At 35.1% G+C, this 20,726-nt stretch overlaps 1 protein-coding gene across 13 annotated transcripts in view; it reads right to left on the reverse strand.

Annotated features, from left to right (window-relative positions):
* Window positions 1-20,726, reverse strand: part of BLTP1 (bridge-like lipid transfer protein family member 1) — a 140,781-nt gene that overhangs the window by 59,994 nt on the left and 60,061 nt on the right. For all 13 annotated transcript variants that reach the window (XM_087936177.1, XM_087936180.1, XM_087936187.1 and 10 more), the window contains 14 exons: window positions 19,615-19,685; window positions 16,623-16,796; window positions 14,553-14,673; window positions 13,679-13,822; window positions 12,294-12,421; window positions 10,964-11,169; window positions 7,741-7,938; window positions 7,442-7,653; window positions 7,019-7,170; window positions 5,397-5,547; window positions 4,827-4,979; window positions 3,678-3,921; window positions 876-1,015; window positions 334-553 (listed from right to left, as the gene is read on the reverse strand). In XM_087936177.1, the coding sequence (XP_087792303.1) occupies window positions 334-553; window positions 876-1,015; window positions 3,678-3,921; window positions 4,827-4,979; window positions 5,397-5,547; window positions 7,019-7,170; window positions 7,442-7,653; window positions 7,741-7,938; window positions 10,964-11,169; window positions 12,294-12,421; window positions 13,679-13,822; window positions 14,553-14,673; window positions 16,623-16,796; window positions 19,615-19,685 (2,314 nt within the window). The remainder of the gene's footprint in view (window positions 1-333; window positions 554-875; window positions 1,016-3,677; window positions 3,922-4,826; window positions 4,980-5,396; window positions 5,548-7,018; window positions 7,171-7,441; window positions 7,654-7,740; window positions 7,939-10,963; window positions 11,170-12,293; window positions 12,422-13,678; window positions 13,823-14,552; window positions 14,674-16,622; window positions 16,797-19,614; window positions 19,686-20,726) is intronic.

Genomic DNA, 20,726 nt, shown 5'->3' on the forward strand with positions numbered 1-20,726 from the left:
CAGACCAAGAGACATTTTATACTTCATTTTTATGTCCACAGATACTGACATAGGAATAAATTACACTTTATTAAAAAAATATTCCAAAAGTAATATGGATCTCTTTTGGTAACAGTATTTGTTCCAGCTGATTTATTGCCACTTTAATCAAATTTAGTTGTAGAAAAGTGGCTATGCATTTTATATCTGAACCTGTGCCTTGGTGAAAAGAAAATTGCTATAGTATCTTGAGAATTCTAAGGAAGTAATGCTGAAAACAATGAATAGTGTAAAATTAAACCATCATTCATTTCTTTCATCAATAAAATATAATAGCAATGAAATGATTTCTACCTGTTCTTGTTAAAGAGCTACTTTTGGGAGCAATGGTATTTTTTTGAGGAGTCCCCTCCAAAAGATTATGCAGGCTAGGAAAACTTCCAGTCAAATAGCTAAGTAAACTCTCTTTTCTTGGACTTTCTTTAACAAGTTGCCCAGAACGACCAACATGCATTGGTGAGTCTGTAGCTGTATCTCCACTGGTATAGCTCAGAGAATGATATGGATGGATACCCTGAAAAGCAAATACACACAGAATGTTAATAAGATAACAAGAAACCAACTCCAATACTACCATTTCTAATTCCCACTAAATTCAATCTGTTCTCTGCCCAAATTTCTTCACAATATAAGAAATAGCTGGCAGTCACAAAAACTTAATCTGAATGAAACACTAACTGGAAACGAAGTGTTAAATGCATAGTTACTTGTTCATATTTTAATTACAAGGAGTGGTAAGATCTAGATACAAAATTATACACCTAGGTATTTTTTCTTCAATAAAAAAGTTCGTATGATATAAAACTTCATAGTGATGTGGAATAAAACAGATTTACCTTTATTTTAAGGCCAGAATCACTATGAGTATGAGTCTTTGATAATTTCCTCATAATCTCAGCGCCAGTTACAGGCCCAGCAGCAGGTGGGGGGCGTGTACCACTTCCTTCCAGAAGCATCGTATGTTCACTGACAGTAGCTAAAACATTTGACAAATGGAGAAATTATCAAGAGGACAAATCTAGCCAAGACAATTAGTTACTGACATAAGTATTGCTTAGCTGCCAAAAAATTCTTATTAATATTGAGTATCCAAAATTCAAGAACAATACTGAAATTTGAATCAGCTCATTTAGTGTCAATAAATATATTGGACTCTTTTTACAAATACTTCGATTAAACAACTTCCATGCCAATTTACATTAATCCTACAGATAGTCCCCGACTTATGATCACAACAGAGCCCAACATTTCCTTCACTAAGCAAGGCAGCTATTAAGTGAATTTTGTCCCATTTTACAACCTTTTTTGCCACAGTTGTTAAGCAAATCAATGCAGTTTAGTGAATTGTACAGTCATTAAGTGAATCCACCTTCCCCCACTGAAGCTAAACTAATATTTCTAAGTCAAGGATTACCTGTACTGAAAAATTTTAGAAGAGTTTTATTGAAGTGCATACATTTTATTGCACAGGTCCTCAACCCCCAGGCCGCAGCCCACTACCGAGCCTTGATCCATTCGGAACCGGGCCACGGAAGTGGCAAGCGAATGCATGCACATCCTCACTTACGCAAGCAGCAGAGAGAGTAGGTTTGCACCATTTGCATGAGCGGTGTGCGTGTCTGCCGCTTGTACAAATGGAGCTGCTTGTGTGCACTTGCCCACCACACACATAGACCTATCCCTACTCTCCCTCCCTCCACTGGTCCGCAAAGCTGGAAAGGTTGGGGAATTCTGTTAGACTGTATATATATATATATTTTCAAAACTTTGAAGACTTTTTGATATCTGTTTATTAGATATTTTCCAGAATAAATAATCAAAATGTAATTCAACATAATTAAACAGTTACTTAAATGTATTTGTTCCTCTTTTTAATTAAACTGCTTTAATAGTTATGGTGTTATCTCTTTATGGAGAAGCAGCCCAGATCTGGCTGTTCCATAGCTGTAGGCCATGGCTGGTAATCCAGTTGCCCAGCTCCTCCTAATGCACCATCTATGGGCCAACCTGGAGGATGTTGCAATGGTATCTCATAGCCTTGATACCACACATTAAGTTACTAAATCCCACATGGAGAACATGCTTCTGACATGAACTCCTGCGTTGTCCTAACTTAATGTCATCCAAGGAGAAATTAACATCCCCAGGGACAATAAGCTTTGATGGTTTTTTGTACCAGCCTGGCAACAGAATCTGGGAATTGTGGCAGGGATATTGCTACATAACAGGGAGACCAGCATTTGCTAACCACCAAGGTATATATCCTACAGATGATTATATACAGTTATTTATAGTGGAAATTTATACATTTGGTCTGTAAAACAGGCAGAGTAACATATTACCAGGTATAATTATTGCTATTTGTACAAAATAAGCCAGATAAGTATAGATAATCCTTGACTTATGACCAGAATGGGGGAAATTTCTCTCCTAGTCATTGCAATAGTAATTAGTCTCGGACCTAGATTTTACAATAATTTCTACAGTGATCGTTAAACAAATCACTGCAATCATTAAGTGAATCCAGCTTCCCAAAGGGGAATATTTTTTTCTGGAAATCAGCAAAAAAAAATGTAAATCACAAACACATGACCACAGGACATTAAAACTAACTGTAAATGTGAGTTGGTTTTCCAGTGTCTGAATTACGATCACATGACTGTGCAGTTGGTGTGATAGTCATCAGTGCGAATACAGGTCATAGTCGTTCTTTTTGACACCCTTGTCATTTCAATGACTTACGACCATTCCAACAAATGGTCATAAGTCAAGGACTACCTATATGAAGACTTAAACTAACCCTCGTCCACCAGCTTTCTGGGTTATAAAAAGATGAATGAAAATATGGACCTGCAAAATTCTATTCTTAGCTTTTTTTAATAGACTATAATTCTAGGCTTCCTGTAGAATCTGTTTCCTAGCCTAATCTACCTTGAAAGGCAGTCACCAATAGTATCTGAACAAAGTAAAATCCAGTTGTTTTAAACAGAAACACAAAAAGAAAAACAAATTTATAAATGTAAATATTCTTTCCTCACAAGAAAACATAAATGGTTATTGGAGATCTTGGTTTTTGAATATATAAATTACAATTCCTCTTAAAATGCCCACTCAGAACAAATCCTTGCTTAAGTGATAGGTCAGGATTACAACACCATATCTGTTAGCTATGCATTAATTTGAGGAAATGAATTTATCAGCTACCAGCTGCTATGTACAGATAAGAAGGAAAAGAAAGAAACAGCAATATTTAAATAATGTAATTCAATAATTTCAGCAAAACAGTAAGTAGTAAAATTTATAACATTTTTGCAGCCTCCCTCCCACTTTTTAATTATTGTTTATGGTACTATAAGTAGCTATATTTTACCCCCGTGAATTAGCTTAAAATATCACAATATTTTACAAATGCATAATTAAAGAAGCAAGAGCACTTGGAAGAAAAATCTATTTTATGCAGTGACAGGACAAGCTTAAATAATTTTTAAAACATTTCTCTCCAAGTATGTGTTAAAGAGGAAAGAATGCATATGTGGATGGAATACAAAATAAACTGATCTTAAGAATACACAGAGGGACGGAGGGTCAGAGGGAAGTGGGAAAGAGAAAGAGAAAGTATGTGAAAATGAATACAATACCTGCGTCAAACTCAAATTCTGCTCCATCAGCGCTTGTGTCACTTTGAAGTCCTCCCACATTGTCCAAACCTAAGCCATTCTCTTGTTCCTGGTGTACAGTTGTTGACTGGAGTTTTATTGGCTGAGTTGGTCTGTGTAAACTTACCCCTTTGAAGGCTGGGGTCACCACAATGAACTTCATCCACTGCCGTGCTAATGCAATTAGACCTTTTTTTAATGTCACCAGAGCTGGAAGGCCGTCACTCTAGAATACAAACACATACCCAGAACATTCTAAAATCCAGGCTCCAAAAGGGATGCCCTCTTACATATCATCACATGCAAATCTGCTTGCAAATAAATTCTTCAGAGTTTTCTTATTTATTCCTACAATTCAGATTTCAGGTTCAAATAATTTAACAAAGGATAGGACCTTTATCTTTTTTCTTTTTAGTTGTTGTTGCCTATTTTGCTCTATTTTTATTTTATTTCTTTTTTTGTTGTTGTTAACCTGTATAAACAATAAGTATAGCACACTTTTAGCATCAAGTAATCACCGTAAAATAGAAACTTTTATTGTGCAACAAATATTTTTATATACTTTGCAGCTCTTAAATTCTTGGATATAATAGCTAATCTTATGCTTATTAATATCAACATTTTAAATCACAATAAAGTGATAAAACTGAGACCATTAAAAGTAAAAAATAAAACAGAGTGTTTATGTAGCATTGACTATATTAGAATGTACTCAACACTGCATAAATATTGCTATATCAAAATAATAAGTATAACAATAAAACAAATTTAAAAAGTTATGTTGACCAAAAACACAATAAAATATTCATGTTTGCGCTTATAATAATATAATAAAATAAAATATGTTTACATACATAGGGGTTTTCTGAACGTGTTAACAATGCTTCTTTGTTAAGTTTCTATTCTGTTTTTGTTTCTTTGACTTGTTTTTCTCTGGATGCTGCCAGAGTTTCTTATTAGCAATTAGCAGTTATTATTAAATAGCCAGGTATGTCACAAGAGATTTATACACATTTTAATAGAAATTGAAATTAGTAAAGAATATTGTATAAATATAGATCACAGTATGAAAGAACTCTCCTTTTTTAGTATTTTTTTTTTAATCAGACATATTCTTAAGCAGTAACTTACCATGGTTGCTTCCTCAATAATGGAAAAAGTTGCTTGATGAAGATAATGGTGAAGTATATTGCATAGCAGACAGGAAGGATTTTCTTGTAGATAACGAGATAATCTTGTGAGCTTGTTGTACTTGCTTCTCAAAGGAAAGTGTACACTTTTATTCTGAATACGTAAAAGCAATTAGCTATATTAGTTCTATCACTCAATATTTGTTCACAATCCAGTATTGTGGCTAATATTTATACACACATGCTAACAGTCTATTTTTACCAAAAAACTAAGTACAAAATTATTTAGAACTTTATTAGTTTTCATGATCATCCTTTAATAATATTATATTGCTATTGTGTGTGCGTTTCAAAACTAAAGGTTAAGAAATGGGGTTTAAAGGGAACATTCTGTGCCTTATAGAGATAACTGAATGCATTTTACAGAAGTATGATATTCTTTTCCTTGCTAAATCATTTTTTTAATCTGGCTGCTGGTCACCTTCTCTTTACTTTTCCCAGTATCGTACACTTCTCAAGTGTTAAGTCTTTACATTATATATCCAAACTCTTTCTCTTAATAGATACTTACTTCTAAGGCTTCTGTCATTATACATCCCATAACAGCACAAACACGCAAGGTTCCCTCTGTTTCTAATTTGTTTAAAGAAGACTTTACTTGATCAATAGGAACAAGCCAAGCCCCAATGGCTGGAGTTGCAGTACTCAGAAGATTCAGTTGCCTACAACATTAGAAAAAAGATGAATTATAAAACAGTTGGATATGCAAGAGAAATTGAGCATCAGTTACATAATTTTATACATGTTCTTTAATATCCATAATAATCTATATCTATACAAGGAATTAATTTAAGTATCTTGGGGTCCTTCATGCTCTCTGACCTTGGTTGGTTTCTTACATTATAAAACTAGGTGAAATTATCAGTACATAATTTGAGTACTTTTATAGAAATATCAATCACCATAACAATTTCCGATTTTCATTTGTACATACAGGATAACAAATGTTAAGACTAGGTAATTACAGTATGTATAAAAAACAATATTTATATTATGACTATTGCAATCAAAGACAAAACTAATATTAAATGAGTTTAGGTAAAAATATTTAAAACAGTAAAAGAGTAAAAGTATCACAAATTGCATGGTTATACACAAAGTTAATTGCAATTACAGAGACATATTAGTAATGAGATCCTAGTTCAAAATAGCACACTCCACACTTTGGAATAAAAAGTTATCAGTCTGAATCATTCAAGTATTTAAAAGAACTGATACCTGAACTTTACCCTAATCATAACAAACACAAAAAAGATTGAACTATTCAAGTGTATAAAGAATTTTAAAAATTTTAAACTGTATCTATTAACATAAATATTTCAATTTGTAATTTTAGCCTAGTATTAGCTGGATACCCATGCTTCGCTATGAAATTATGTGATCAGGCTTAGCTTTTGGCAAGGGGGACGGAAATCTGCCTACCAGTATCCATCGGTATTCATCTGGCTAGTGTCCTGTCAGTGTGTGAGAGAGTTCAGGGCTGTTTGGAAACTAAAACAGTATTTGCTATGTTAACAAGGAGACAGCAAGGAGCCTGGGCGTGGCTTAGCTCAACTGTTCTATACTAAAGTTGGTTGCTGCTGTGAAATTAAAACTGAAGCTCCTCTCCTCTGCTTGTTTTGCATTTGGAACAGATTTGTTTTCAGGTGGGGAGTGGGACTAGAATTATTTAGCATCAGAGCATGTTAATAATAATATATGAAATACTAATGCTCTGATGGTCATTTTGAAAAATCCTTTCTTAATGAGCACCTAGAAGCCAAGAGGAACATACGTCCAAATTTCAAGTTTGTATGCTTTACAGTTCTGGAGATTTTGTGATGATGTATGAGCGGTATTTCGTATTTATATATAAATATAGATTGTTCTCATTCAGCAACAAAATTATAATTCTAAAAATGTACCTGTCTAGTTACATAAAATATATTTTACGTAGAAATGCCTAGCACACATTCTCAAAAAATGTTGGTATCTACTCTAGATTAAAAATACACAATCAACTCAATAAATTAAATTTATATGAATTTATATGTGAGGTCCATGCAGATTATAGATGCTTTATATATCAGACAATAAAATATACTACAATCCATTGACCAAAGTTCAAATAATGTGAAATGGAATCCAACACACCTTGAAAATATATGGGCAGCTGAACGAACATTTGTTGGAGCTGCAAAACTGAACCAGATTTCTTTGATTGTCAGTTTCATGCTGCAAGAATCAGGTGGGGGTGGCCTTAAAGGATTGTCCTTTTTTAGTTCATCAGATTCAACCCCTTCATCCTAAACAAGAGTAATAAAAATGAAAAAGAGAAAGACTAGTCCATAGTGGATGGTCAAAGGTTTCTTAAATTTCTTTTTAAATTTTTTAAAAAATTTCTTTTTAAAAAAAGGCATGACTTTTTTTTATTAAAACATGAGTGCAAATTACTTATTTTCCCAGAAAAATAAATCAGATTGAAAAACAGTTTAATTTAGCAAATTGGAAAATATTATATTGTCATAATAGTAACAGCTAGCAATGGGTCCAAAGACTATTTTAAAACTGTCTTACATGCTCATCAGAAACTGAATTTGAACGAGTATCAGAACCAGCACTAATGCAATCACAGTGGAGAATTTCTTCAGACACATCAGTATTGTAACCACTGCCAGTTGGAGAATCTGAAGAATTATTGGATGCAAGAAATCCACCTCTGTCAGTAGCTATCGATTTACTTATATTGCCAAATGCATTATACAATACAGCGCCACTTTGCCTACCACCTGTGGATATACAAACATAGAAAATATCAGTTTCTTTATAATGTTTACAGTGTTATCATATATTAAACATGTTGAAAGATTATTTACCTTTTATTGTCAGATTTTCAATTCCACATTCAAACATTATCCAGCCCCATTTTTCTTGGCTAGGCCCAATTCGTGTTACATCTTGAACTACCTGATGATCAGTTTCATCTACAAAAGAAAAATCATCCAACTCTTCCAAAGTGAAAAGAACTTTTGATTTTTCAAATGGAATGGCTGTTATGGCACAGATTCCCATATCTGCAATGTAAAAAAAAATGAGAGAATTTTATTGGAAAGAGTTTTTATTTCAATTAAAAACTACAGTGCACTGGACTTTCTGGAATAGTGGTCGCCAAGTGGTGAGAGACAGCCCACTGGTGGTCCATGAGAAAATTTTGGTGGTCCACAGAGAAATATCCCCCCCAAAGTACCACCCAGAACAATCCAGGCTGTGCAGGAACACAAAGCTGTGCTGTCCACATGGCCCGCCGCTTCAGCCGGCCTGTGCTGCCAGCCCTCTCTTGCTGCAACAGCACCATTACCTCGTCCTGGCTGGCGAAGGCTGCGTTGCTTTTTGCACGTTGCACCACCCGAAAATTTGCACATTATAGGTGCCAGTCCCTATGGCAGAGATTTCCAACCCCACCAAGGGCTTGTCCCATATTCCAGAGCTGCAGTAGTCACAAGACTGGCCCTTTGGTCATCCTGAAGCAGCTCATCCATGGCAGGCCGGTGCACAGTCCTGTGACTACTGCAGTTCTGGAATATGGGACCGACTTTTCCACCAACATCACAAGCCCTCGTCAGTCAAAATTCATACTAGTGGTCCGCGTTTTTGAAATTATGCGTTTGGTGGTCCCTGAGGTCCAAAAGGCGACCTCTGTTCTAGAAGCAATCTTTTTTCTACAGCAGAATACATGATCTGGCATCAGTATTTCTCTGGAGCTAGAGCAGGAAAGATTCTAACATTTCTTCTTATAAGTTGAAATAGTTTCTTTCCAAGTTCTGGAAAGACAAGCCAAAAACATTCTCAAAGAAATAAGACTTGGATTTTTTTCTCTCTTCCTGACGATCAGCTGATTTTGCTGCCAAAAACTGGTTCCCTAGCAGTGTTGCTCACTGGATTTCAATGGGAAACTTAGGAATGATCCAAGATGGCTTTGGATGGTTGTGGACCCACCTGGGCAGGAGTGTCTTGAAGATTCCAGTTTCTCTTGAAGTGGTCGGAAAGTCACCGGTCCATTTTCCTCTCAGCAGTTCATTTTCTTAAGTATGCCTGGGTTTCAACTTTTGAATTTTCTGTTTTACTCTGCTTTTTATCTTTAACATTGACTGGTTGGTTGAATTCTGATTTATTTCAACACCCTGCTGGACTCTAGCTTTTTTTTTCCTATTTCCTTTTGATTTATATTATTTTCATGAATAAGTTTCGCTTTCCCCAAAAGGAAACACAGCATATTCTCGGGAAAATGCTTTCATTTGATTTACATTAATAATGGACTCTCATCACAGTTTTTTTGCATTTTTAATTAGCAAAATATTTTAAGTTCTTTTTGCCATTTCTCTTTTAATCTTGGATCAAATATCCAGAAAATATCTTTGCCTCAGCCTAAGCTTTCTCTTCTTTTTCCTCTCAGCTGATGGAGGATTTTTCCCCCTCCTCTCAGATGATTGTCATCTTTTACTACCGGTTTGGCGAAACCAGTCCAAACTTGTAGCACACCACCACTGCTACAGACTCATTGGAAAGAGATATTAGTTATAGTGTGATGACCTGGGGCGTGGCACAAAGGCAACACAGTTAAATAAGCAAGAAATGACCTTTTAATAACTCCAACTTTGCCCCCAATGTCCAGGTTACCTTCGGCTGGAGAAAAAAACTCACCCAAGAACAGTCCTTAAGTGGAGGAAATTCAGTCCAAAACAAAGTACATATAAACTGGAAATAAAAATCCACACAAACCACGCTGCAGTAATTAACTTGACAGGGCAGGAAAAGGAATTGCAGACTTGAAAGCCCAGCAAAACACACAGTTGGGAAGACATCAGGAACCCAGATAAGCCTCAACGATACCAGATAATTCACAATTTGCTCCCAACAACTTTGCTGTGAGCAGCTTCCTCTTTAAACACTGTTTTCCCCAGCTGCAGCTAATGAAGGGAATCAGGGCCCTTTCCTCCCCCGTAAGCCATGCAACTCATGTTGCTCCTTTCTCCATTCCTCCCTGCATGTCCCAGGATGAAGAGAGGGTGGGCATGGGTCTTCCTCCGAATTCCCTCTCCCTCACCCCTGATCTGCCCAGCCAGCCTTTGCCCTTCCCCAGTTTCTTCCACAGCCAATGGAGCCACACTCCCACTCCCTGTTAGCTGCTTGGCCTCCTCCTCCGAATCAGATTCCAACAAGGGCATGACATATATAGACATAGAACTAACTGAACTGATTGCATACACTACTTTGAAGTTCAGGCCTGAACTCTTACAATAGCAGATACCTGAGTAAATGGAGAAGTGGCAAATTAGTTTTCCCCAGGAGAACTGGAGAAGATTGGCAAATGGATTTATCACAATTAATCGGAAACCACCTTCATCTGAACTTGGTTAGAAAGAAAGACCGATTGTAAAATTTGAATTTATTATATTTAATTAGACAACAATTGTTATTACTTGTTAATATTAACTGTTAATATTGTTAATATTAATTAATTGCTATTAAGAAACAAAATATGGATATTTAATTAAAGATGAATTACTCTTAACTCTTGGGATGAGACTTCTGAGTAACTGGGATTGATAAAATGTCTTGATAAATTTTCTAAAAGTTCAAAAATTGATTAATTTAACAGTTTTGTTATTTGGTTTTGAAACTAATTTTGCCTTCTTTATTATTATTGTTTTTCCTGTTAATTATTTTGTCATTAATATAGTATAAAGATGACATGTCAATAAACTGCAGATAGATTTTGTAGTTTAAAATTGTTGGGGGTCTGTTTCACAAGAAAAACAATATTTTAGTAATTTATTAATCAGCATTAAACTAGGAGGAATAATATATGTATATATGTTGGATTTTTCTTCTTCTTTAATGAACCTTTTTTAAATGTCTTGTTCTGTGTTTTTTTGTTTGTTTTTAATTTTGGAGTTTTGTATTTTAACTTTTTTCAACTAAAATAAAAATAGGGGGGATTCTTACACATATAAGATATATTCTTAATAAGATATATTCTAGTTTTAATAAATTTTTCGTAGTAAAGCACTGCCAAATTAGCATTACAAAAAGGCTTACCTGAAGTATCTAAGCCTCTGAGTTGCCCATGAATACGATGAATATTAAGTTTAGCTGCAATTTCTTTTCCTTTTTCTGCTCCAGCATTTGATCGTAGAGAGCCAGAGGATTGGGGTTGCATTTTATTGGAATGGATATACTTCTCAAAAGTTACAGAACCTCTCCTAGTTTCTGTACTGTTTGTATTATTCTCTTCAACCACACCTCTTTTAATTAAAAAGAAAGAAAAGAAATATTTGAGACATCTCAGAAAATGCAGTTTCTTGTATCAGTAATTTAAATACCTCTTTTGTTTGCTAACAATTTTTTTTTATTAATATAGATAACAGATAATTGGAAGGGACCTTGTACGTTATCTAGTCCAACCCCCACCCAAGCGGGAGACCCTACATCATTTCTGACAAATGACAAAGAGTCCAAAGAGTCCAATCTCTTCTTGAAAGTTTCAAGTGATGATGCTCCCACAGCTTCCGAGTGAAAGCTGTTCCATTGGTTGATTATTCACACTGTCAGAAAGTTTCTCCTTATTTCCAGGTTAAATCTCTCCTCCTTCAGTTTCCATCCATTATTCCTTGTCTGGCCTACAGGCGCTTTAGAAAATAGCTTGACCCCCTCCTCTCTGTGGCAGCCCCTCAAATATTGGAAGACTGCTATCATGTCTCCCCTGGTCCTTCTCTTCACTAGCCTAGCCATGCCCAGTTCCTGTAACCGTTCTTCATATGTTTTAGTCTCCAGTCCCCTAATCATCCTGGTTGCTCTTCTCTATACATTTTCTAGAGTCTGAACATCTTTTTTACAGTGTGGTGACCAAAACTGGATGTAGTATTCTAGGTGAGGTCTTACTAAGGCTTTATAGAGTGGTATTAGTTCCTCACTTGATCTTGATTGTATCCCTGTTAATGCAATTTAGGATTGCATTAGCTTTTTTGGCTGCTGCTACACACTGCTGGCTCATATTTAGCTGGTTGTCCACTAAGACTCCAAGATCCCTCTCAAGGTTACTGCTATTGAACCTGGTTTCACCCAGTCTATATGTGTGCTTTTGGTTTTTCTTGCCTAAGTGTAGGACTTTACTTTTCTCTACATTGAATTTCATTTTGTTAGATGAATACATATGTATAACTGAAGGAATTTGTTACTCATTTACATTATAAATCTGTCCCATATCATTTAACAATTTTTTAAAAAAAACTGTATTATACAGACCAAATCTGAACTATATGGACCCCATAGAGATGAAGAAGAGTCCAGAAGCAATGTTTTTGTCACAATGTTGAATCTACTATTAAAAATGTAACTAAGGTATGACTTATTAAAAATGTTGTCTTACCTGTTCATACGGACTTGTGTGGCAATCCTATCAAAGCACAAAGCCACTAAAGAAACATGAGTTACATTTTTGGCTATGGCTGTTCCTGATGATTCTTCAATTGATGCTTGAAGTAAGCATAAATTTACCTAGAAAAGTTATTCCATAGATTTAAGAAGAAACATACAAATCAGGTGTTTTTTCACTCAACAAATGTTTTTCAAAATTTCATGAAAGCATGAGCACCACTTTATCTAAAGAGATGTTATCAACATTCATGTTGCACATTTTGTCATTGAATTAGGATAAGCACAACTGACATATTTATGGGAGATTGATAAATTATTGAAAGTACAACTAGTATTTGGGAAAAAACATCCACAACATTCTTTGGGTTCAATTATGGTCAGCCATGAAATTCTTTTCTACATTGTTGCATGGAACCAGTATGGACCTATTCTTTACTAGAATACTATTTACTATTCCTTACTAGAAATAAAATGTTCCTGACTCATCCATATTTTCTTTATTTAGTCATAAACATCTTGAATCTTTGTAAGTACTACTTTGGACCAGTAGTACCTTGACGTATTAATCACTTTCCTGGATAAGTACTGACACTCCAGGGAAGAAAGTTACCTGTATTTGCAATTGGCTAAATGTGCCTTAGTTGTTGTTCCAACTAATACATTATGTAGTACAGGTAGTCCTCAAGTTACAACAGTTCATTTAGTGACCGCTGAAAGTTACAATGGCACTAAAAAGTGACTTATGACAGTTTTTCAGTTACAACCATTGCAGCATTCCCATGATCATGTGATCAAAATTCAGATGCTTGGCAACTGGTTCATATTTATGCTATGTCCCAAGGTCATGTGATCACCTTTTGTAACCTTCTGACAAGCAAAGTCATTGGGGAAGCCAGATTCAATTAACAAATGTGTTACTAACGTATCGCTTAACAATTGAGACAAGAAAGGTTGTAAAATGGGGCAAAATTCACTTAACAGATATCTCACTTAACAGATTTTGGAATCAATTGTGCTCATAAGATGAGGACTACCTATATTTCATCTTGAAGTTTTGTAGACAATGAAGGAATCCATACCAAGGTTGATTACCATTTTCCCATTGGCCAATTTTGACATTGACACAGGTAGTACAATTACAATGACCATGATTCATAGCTTCAAATAATTTCATGCCTATACTTCTCTTCAACATATTAGTGTTCTTCTCTTAGGATCCAGATTAGGTAGTTGTCTTTTTTAAATAGAGAAGATGTCAAAAACATGGGTCCTTCACCTAGCCCAAATCTGTACAAAATAATGTCTCCCAACTTTCAAGACAATTCTTGCTAAGGTTTAGTGCATTTTCCAAGACTACTCGGTCAAAATGTTAATTACCTTAGGTACTGTAACATTGGCTTGTAGACCTTTAATAGTCACATTGTCTTGTTTGAGAAAAACATTGGCTTGTGTCTTTACTTGAGTTGTTCCAGTAGCTGGGGTTTCAATTTTTGTTCCTCTTACATCTTGTTTAGAAGATAGCTTTAAAACAGAAGAACAGCAGTACATGTTGCAGTTAAGATTTAAATGAGATATGTTCAACTCTTTTGGATCAAGTGTGATACTTGGCCTAGGACTGACATGTCTGGTTCCAAAAAATAGGCAAGAGAACAATAAAATCTAAAAGGACTTTAATTTAATTTAAAGTTACAGTTTTACTGTTTCAGAATGGTATCATGTCTTTTCTTCTACACATTCATTTGATAGCAATAGAAATAAGCGCTCTATATATGCTCTAAATTCAAGAAGTCCTAATTCTTTTAGACAATAGAATATTTTAAATGTAATTCCATAAATCTTCCATTTTGTTTTATATTCTCTCCTCCACCCATCCTTTTCTCTCTGGAACCCACATACTTTTGCCTCTTTCTCCATTTTGGCAGTTAAGTTTTTCTGTTTTTGCTAATAGGAGAATTATTTTTCTTTACTTGTGTAAAGCAATTTTTCTTTGCTTATGTATTATAGCATATGCTTATTTATAAAAAATAAATGGAGTAAATATAATGTATTCCTCTTCCACCCCATCTCTTGAAACAAAGCTTTTCTTTCTGTCTCATCTTTGAGGACTAAATATACAGTATGATTATTCTGTTGTTGTTTAGTTAGCCAAATAAGAAAAAAAAGCCAAAGCACATTTTGGGAAGGCAAAAGGCTGTATGAAAATAATAAACCTTTGCAATAATAAGAAATTTAATTAGACAATTATACATACATTTTCTGAAAATGATGTTTTTCTATTCTGGACAGCTTCTCTGAGAACCTTACAATGCAAACCATCCACAATGGCTGCTGCATGACGTGTGCTGGCACAGTGCACCATTGCTTCGATATACCTATAGGAAAAATTAGTCCAAAATAAATGTTGAAAGCAGGTTTCAGGTAAGATTTTATCTACTTGTCCCTTTATAAAAGGCTTGAGAAAAATATAGCCAAATTAACATATCTAAAACTTTGAAGTTATTTATAATAAATGCATCCATAAAATTTATTTTTTTACAATGATTACATTTACACATGTATTAAGAGCCATGATGGCGCAGTGCACAGAATGCAGTACTGCAGGCTACTTCTGCTGACTTCCGGCTGCCAGCAGTTCAGCAATTTGATCCTGATCAGTTCAAAGTTGACTCAGCCTTCCGTCATTCCGAGGTCGGTAAAATGAGGACCCAGATTATTGGGGGCAATATGCTGACTCTTTAAACTGCTTAGAGAAGGTTATGAAAACACTATGAAGCGGAATATAAGTGCTATTGCTATTAAGTTTTCCTCCTAAGCAAAAAATGCTGTTTTAAATTTCAATGTCCAATGTTTTAATACTTTTAAACTTCTAATAGTCTATATTGTTATTAATAATCTGTAAGCCATCCAGATTCACTTGATAGCTAGATGGGCAGCAAATAAATTTAATGAATAAATAAGCAGGTAGCAGAAATTTCAGGATTTGTCAATGTAAGGGAAGCCCCAATAGTTTTATTTATTATTAAAGTTGTCCACTACCTAATCTCCCAATGGCTTTGGTAGCTTGCATGAAAAACATTTTAAAAACATTAAAAAGTTAATTTGTGAAAATGAAATTATATCAATCCATGAACTGGTATAACCCAAAATGCCAATTCCTTTGTTTTATCAAATTATACTCTGTATTCTTTTGTTCCTCTTACCTTAACCAACCATAGGAAAATAAAAAAAGATTGTGTGTTAGGGCCACATTAAATCAGTTTGGGATTTATTAGTGTGTACCACATTAATAAGGGAAGGATGCGATGGCTCAGTGGTTAAAAATGCTGAGCTTCTCAACTATAAAGCTGACAGCCTGGGTTTGAGACACAAGTGCCACTTGACAGGATGAGCTCCCATTAACTGCCCTAGCTCCGACGCACATAGCAGTTCAAAAGCATCCAAATTCAAGTACATAAATAGTGGGAAACGTTTCATGCGCCTTGGCTCATAGTCATGCTGCCTACATGACCATGGAAATGTCTTTGGACAATGCTGGCTCTCTTGGCTAAGAAACGGAGATGAGTACCCAATAGAGTCAAAAATGACTAGACAGCAGAAACCTCTTCAACAATTTTGCTACTATACAACTGATGTTTTCTAAACAGAATTGGTTTTTAGATTCTGAATGGCCACCTGGCCAGATAAAAGCTTTCTGTCTGTCTATACTTGATTAAGGAGCTCAAGTATATTTATGCTAGTCGCTTTCTCTTGCCTCAATTTCTCTTACATTGCTGGTGCCTTCCAGGAAGAAAATGATAGGGATTTTGGAGAGAAGAGGCAGGGGAAAAATGGGGAAAATATGAAGAAATGTTTTTCCACATAGTGGCTTGTTTTTTCCCCCTAGTATCTACCTAGAATAAGCTCTTTGCTAAAAGTTCAAGTACAGCCTTAATAATGGTCTTGTTTGGCCTATAAGTAATATTTTTTTAAGACAGGAGATCAAGAAATATCAAATGTTATCACATTTTGTTTTATCCATGTGATGGTGAAGTAGGTTGGGCTAAAAAGGGCTGGGTGACATCAACGTCACCTAGTAAGTTTCCATGGCTTACATGGACCTGTGTCTCTTGACTATCATACTGGCTTATATGGCCACATATATCCGGTAATGCAAGGAGAAGAGAGATAAGAAGACATAACACATGAGGCTGCAGGAAAAAATAATAATGAAAAGACTCTTTATTCACATCTGCTTCAGACAACATATGTTTGTACTTTCCCAGGCCAATAAGAAATATGACAACCATATTATGTGCATATAGCTCTTGAAACTAAGAAATACCTGTCTAAAACTTCTGCTACAAGAGGACTAAGAACTATATCCACAGTTCCTTTTACTTCAACAATAGCCGTTGTTCTGGTTTGACAAACTGGATGATCAAGAGTCCATTCCTCTGTTACAGTTTCATCATCTGTATTATCAAGGATTTTCTTTTCCAAAGGAGTATATGGAGTGCTAAATAAATAAATGGGAAACAAAATATTAAACTTTTTTGCTGATTACTTGCCACAATAGAATTTATTGGAAAAGATTATTTACCTAACCATCTTTTCAGGATACTATGATCTACTTATGATAAGTGCAGTAAATGAACAAAGTATATCCTAATTTGAAAAGTAATAAGCTTTCACACAAAAACAAAGTAATAACACGAATAAGTATCCAGAAGACAATAGAACCAAGCATTGAATCGATGCTTTCTCATGTCACTAGTTTGAACTAATTTTAATTTTTTTTCTATCTGTAGTTTAATTTTTTTTTACACATAAAATGCATCCTACCAGTTCATAGAATCAGAGACATAAATGCATTTCTAATATTATATTTACAAGACATATCCTCCAATAAGCAATTTTGGTATAAGAAGATGGTAGATGTTATATTTCTATAATTATTATGAGAACCAGCTTCAAGTACTAGAATGTCTTAAATGATAAACATTTCTGGCATCAAATTAATGCTACTCTTTTTGAAAATATATGTTGGTTCATCATTGTAAACAAACTGTATATAATGAAGACCTCTTATTCAACTATAAATAAAAATATTTCCAAACGATATATGGATTAAATTTTAAATGATTAAACAGCAATTCATCAGGTTTTTTGCATGCCAAAGACATTTTTAAAGCAAGGAGTTTTTCTTAAGCATAGTACAGAAACTATTTGATAGGCACAAGAAATGTAAGACAATGTTCATAAATACTTTTCATCATGTTTCTGCTATCCTTAGCAAGCTATAGCATACTACACATTTCATCATATCAATTAAGTTCTACATAAGCTTCATAATTTCTTAGACGTTTGATGAATTAATATAACTTTCCATTAAAAACCTCAAAAGCTTACTTTTCAAACTTTCAAAAAAGCTAGTCTAATAAATATTACTGAATCTGAAAAATGTTCAGAATAGTCAGAAAACAAAATCAGCTTATAAGAATCAGCAGCCTAGAAACTATTTCTATAGGGTGAAAACTCAGTGCAAATACAGGTGAAACTCCAAAAATTAGAATATCGTGCAAAAGTTCATTTATTTCAGTAATGCAACTTAAAAGGTGAAACTAATACATGAGATAGACTCATTACATGCAAAGCAAGATAGTTCAAGCCATTATGTGACATAATCAAGATGATTATGGCTTACAGCTCATGAAAACCCTAAATCCAGAAAATCTCAGAAAATTAGAATATTGTGAAAAAGTTCAATATTCTAGGCTCAAAGTGTCCCACACTAATCAGTTAATTAAGCCATAATACCTGCAAAGGGTTCCTGAGTCTTTAAATGGTCTCTCAGTCTGGTTCAGTAGGAATCACAATCATGGGAAAGACTGCTGACCTGATAGTTGTTCAGAAAACCATCACTGACACACTTCATAAGGAGGGAAACCCTCAAAAGGTAATTGCAAAAGAAGTTGGATGTTCCCAAAGTGCTGTATCAAAGCACATTAATAGAAAGTTATGTGGAAGGGAAAAGTGTGGAAGAAAAAGGTGCACAGGCAGCAGAGATGACCGCAGCCTGGAGAGGATTGTCAGAAAAAGGCCATTCAAAAGTCTTGGGGACTTTCACAAGGAGTGGACTGAGGATGGAGTCAGTGCATCAAGAGCCACCACACACAGACGGATCCTGGACATGGGCTTCAAATGCCGTATCCCTCTTGTCAAGCCGCTCCTGAACAACAAATGTCAGAAGCGCCTTACCTGGGCTAAAGAAAAACAGAACTGGTCTGTTCCTCAGTGGTCCAAAGTCCTCTTTTCTGATGAGAGTAACTTTTGCATCTCATTTGGAAACCAAGGACCCAGAGTCTGAAGGAAGAATGGAGAGGCACACACTGCTAGATGCTTGAAGTCCAGTGTGAAGTTTCCACAGTCTGTGTTGATTTGGGGAGCCATGTCATCTGCTGGTGTTGGTCCACTGTGCTTCATTAAGTCCAGGGTCAATCTACCAGGAGATTTTGAAGCATTTCCTGCTTCCTTCCACAGACGAGCTTTATGGGGATGCTGACTTCATTTTCCAGCAGGACTTGGCACCTCCCCACACTGCCAAAAGCACCAAAACCTGGTTCAATGACCGTGGGATTACTGTGCTTGATTGGCCAGCAAACTCACCTGACCTGAGCCCCATAGAGAATCTATGGGGCATTGCCAAGAGAAAGATGAGAGACATGAGACCAAACAATGCAGAAGAGCTGAAGGCCGCTATTGAAGCATCCATAGCACCTCAGCAGTGCCACAGGCCACGCCACATTGAGGCAGTAATTGCTGCAAAAGGGGCCCAAACCAAGTACTGAGTACATATGCGTGCTTATACTTTTCAGAGGTCCGATATTGTTCTATGTACAATCCTTGTTTTATTGATTGCATGTAATATTCTAATTTCTTGAGATTGTGGATTTGGGGTTTTCATGAGCTGTAAGCCATAATCATCACAATTATGACAAATCATGGCTTGAACTATCTTGCTTTGCATGTAATGAGTCTATCTCATATATTAGTTTCACCTTTTAAGTTGCATTACTGAAATAAATGAACTTTTGCACGATATTCTAATTTTTTGAGTTTCACCTGTAAATGAGCAGCATTTCATTATTTTTTAACAGGAACAATTGTATAAGATACAAATATTCAGAAAATATTCCGCACCACTAAAGGGGACTGTTATTTTTATATTCCCAAATTGTGGAACAAAACTTTATCGACACCACCACCTTTGTAATATGTAAAAAGGATAATTTAACTTTCAACATATTACAAATGCATCATAACTTGTTACTCACTTAGAAGTTGATCCTGTAAGCTGCATGCCTCGATCCAGTAGAGCATTAGCTTTAAGACCTTGTTTAACAATCTGAAAAAAAAAATGCTATTACTCTTTGAGAGGTTTCATAAATCTCTTGTCCTGGAATATTTTATATTCCTTTCTATCTTTAAATTTTTATATGATCAAGCATGGCAATTTAAGCATTGATATGTCATTAATATAATTTAAAGTACCAAATGAATGTATATAAACAATTCAGTTGAGTTGCCTGTGGCAAGTTCGAATTTAAAAGATTTCAAAATGAATTCCTAATTCAAACAGATTTTACTATGATAAATTCCAAATGAGTAAGTTCACTCACTTAGAAACAGAAGTTATTTTCTATATTTTTAACATTTCAAAAATTCACCATTAAGGATTCAGTGAAATTATAAATTATTTTGAATGCATTCTTTGCAATTTATTTGTATGGGAAATTCTAGAAGAAACAATTTATCTAGATCCTTTTTAATTCCATTCAGACCTAATTGTGAAATAGAAATGGCACTAATCACTTTGCTTAATAACTTTTCTCAAGATATAAATGGGAAGGAAATGCACTCTTTTGATCCTGTTAGACCTTGTTAGTGCATTGTATCATATTCTTCTCAGGCAGCCAGCAGTCCACAAAAGTAACCTGCAGTACTTCATTCTAACCACTGTGCCAAGGCTCAGTGTGGAAATCTTAGGTTAATCTGGAAACAATATGCATTTATATGGGGTGAAAGAACCTTGAGATTAAATCCTATCAAGAGAGAATTAATACTTATCAATAAATCTTTGAAGAACAGAGAGGCACTGTTCCAAGTACTTACTCTGGACAGGATTATACTCCACACAAGGAGGTGATTTGAGGGTTCCCATGGACTTTTTGTTCCTATTCAGTAAGTAGGCTGGGGAGGGGGGGGGGCTTTTGCCCAGCTCTAGCTGGTATGCCAAATCAACTCTACTTGGATCATTATACTCTGATATGCTTTAATCACTATCCAATTGAACAGCAGTAACATGGAATGCATTTGGAAATCTGATAAGCTGCAACTAATATAAAATTATTAACAGTGGCATAAGAAATAATATCAATGTTAAAGC

This window comes from Pseudonaja textilis, chromosome 6, assembly GCF_049901715.1.
Source record: "Pseudonaja textilis isolate UNSWEBS1 chromosome 6, rPseTex1.2, whole genome shotgun sequence".
In the NCBI taxonomy this organism is placed as follows: domain Eukaryota; kingdom Metazoa; phylum Chordata; class Lepidosauria; order Squamata; family Elapidae; genus Pseudonaja; species Pseudonaja textilis.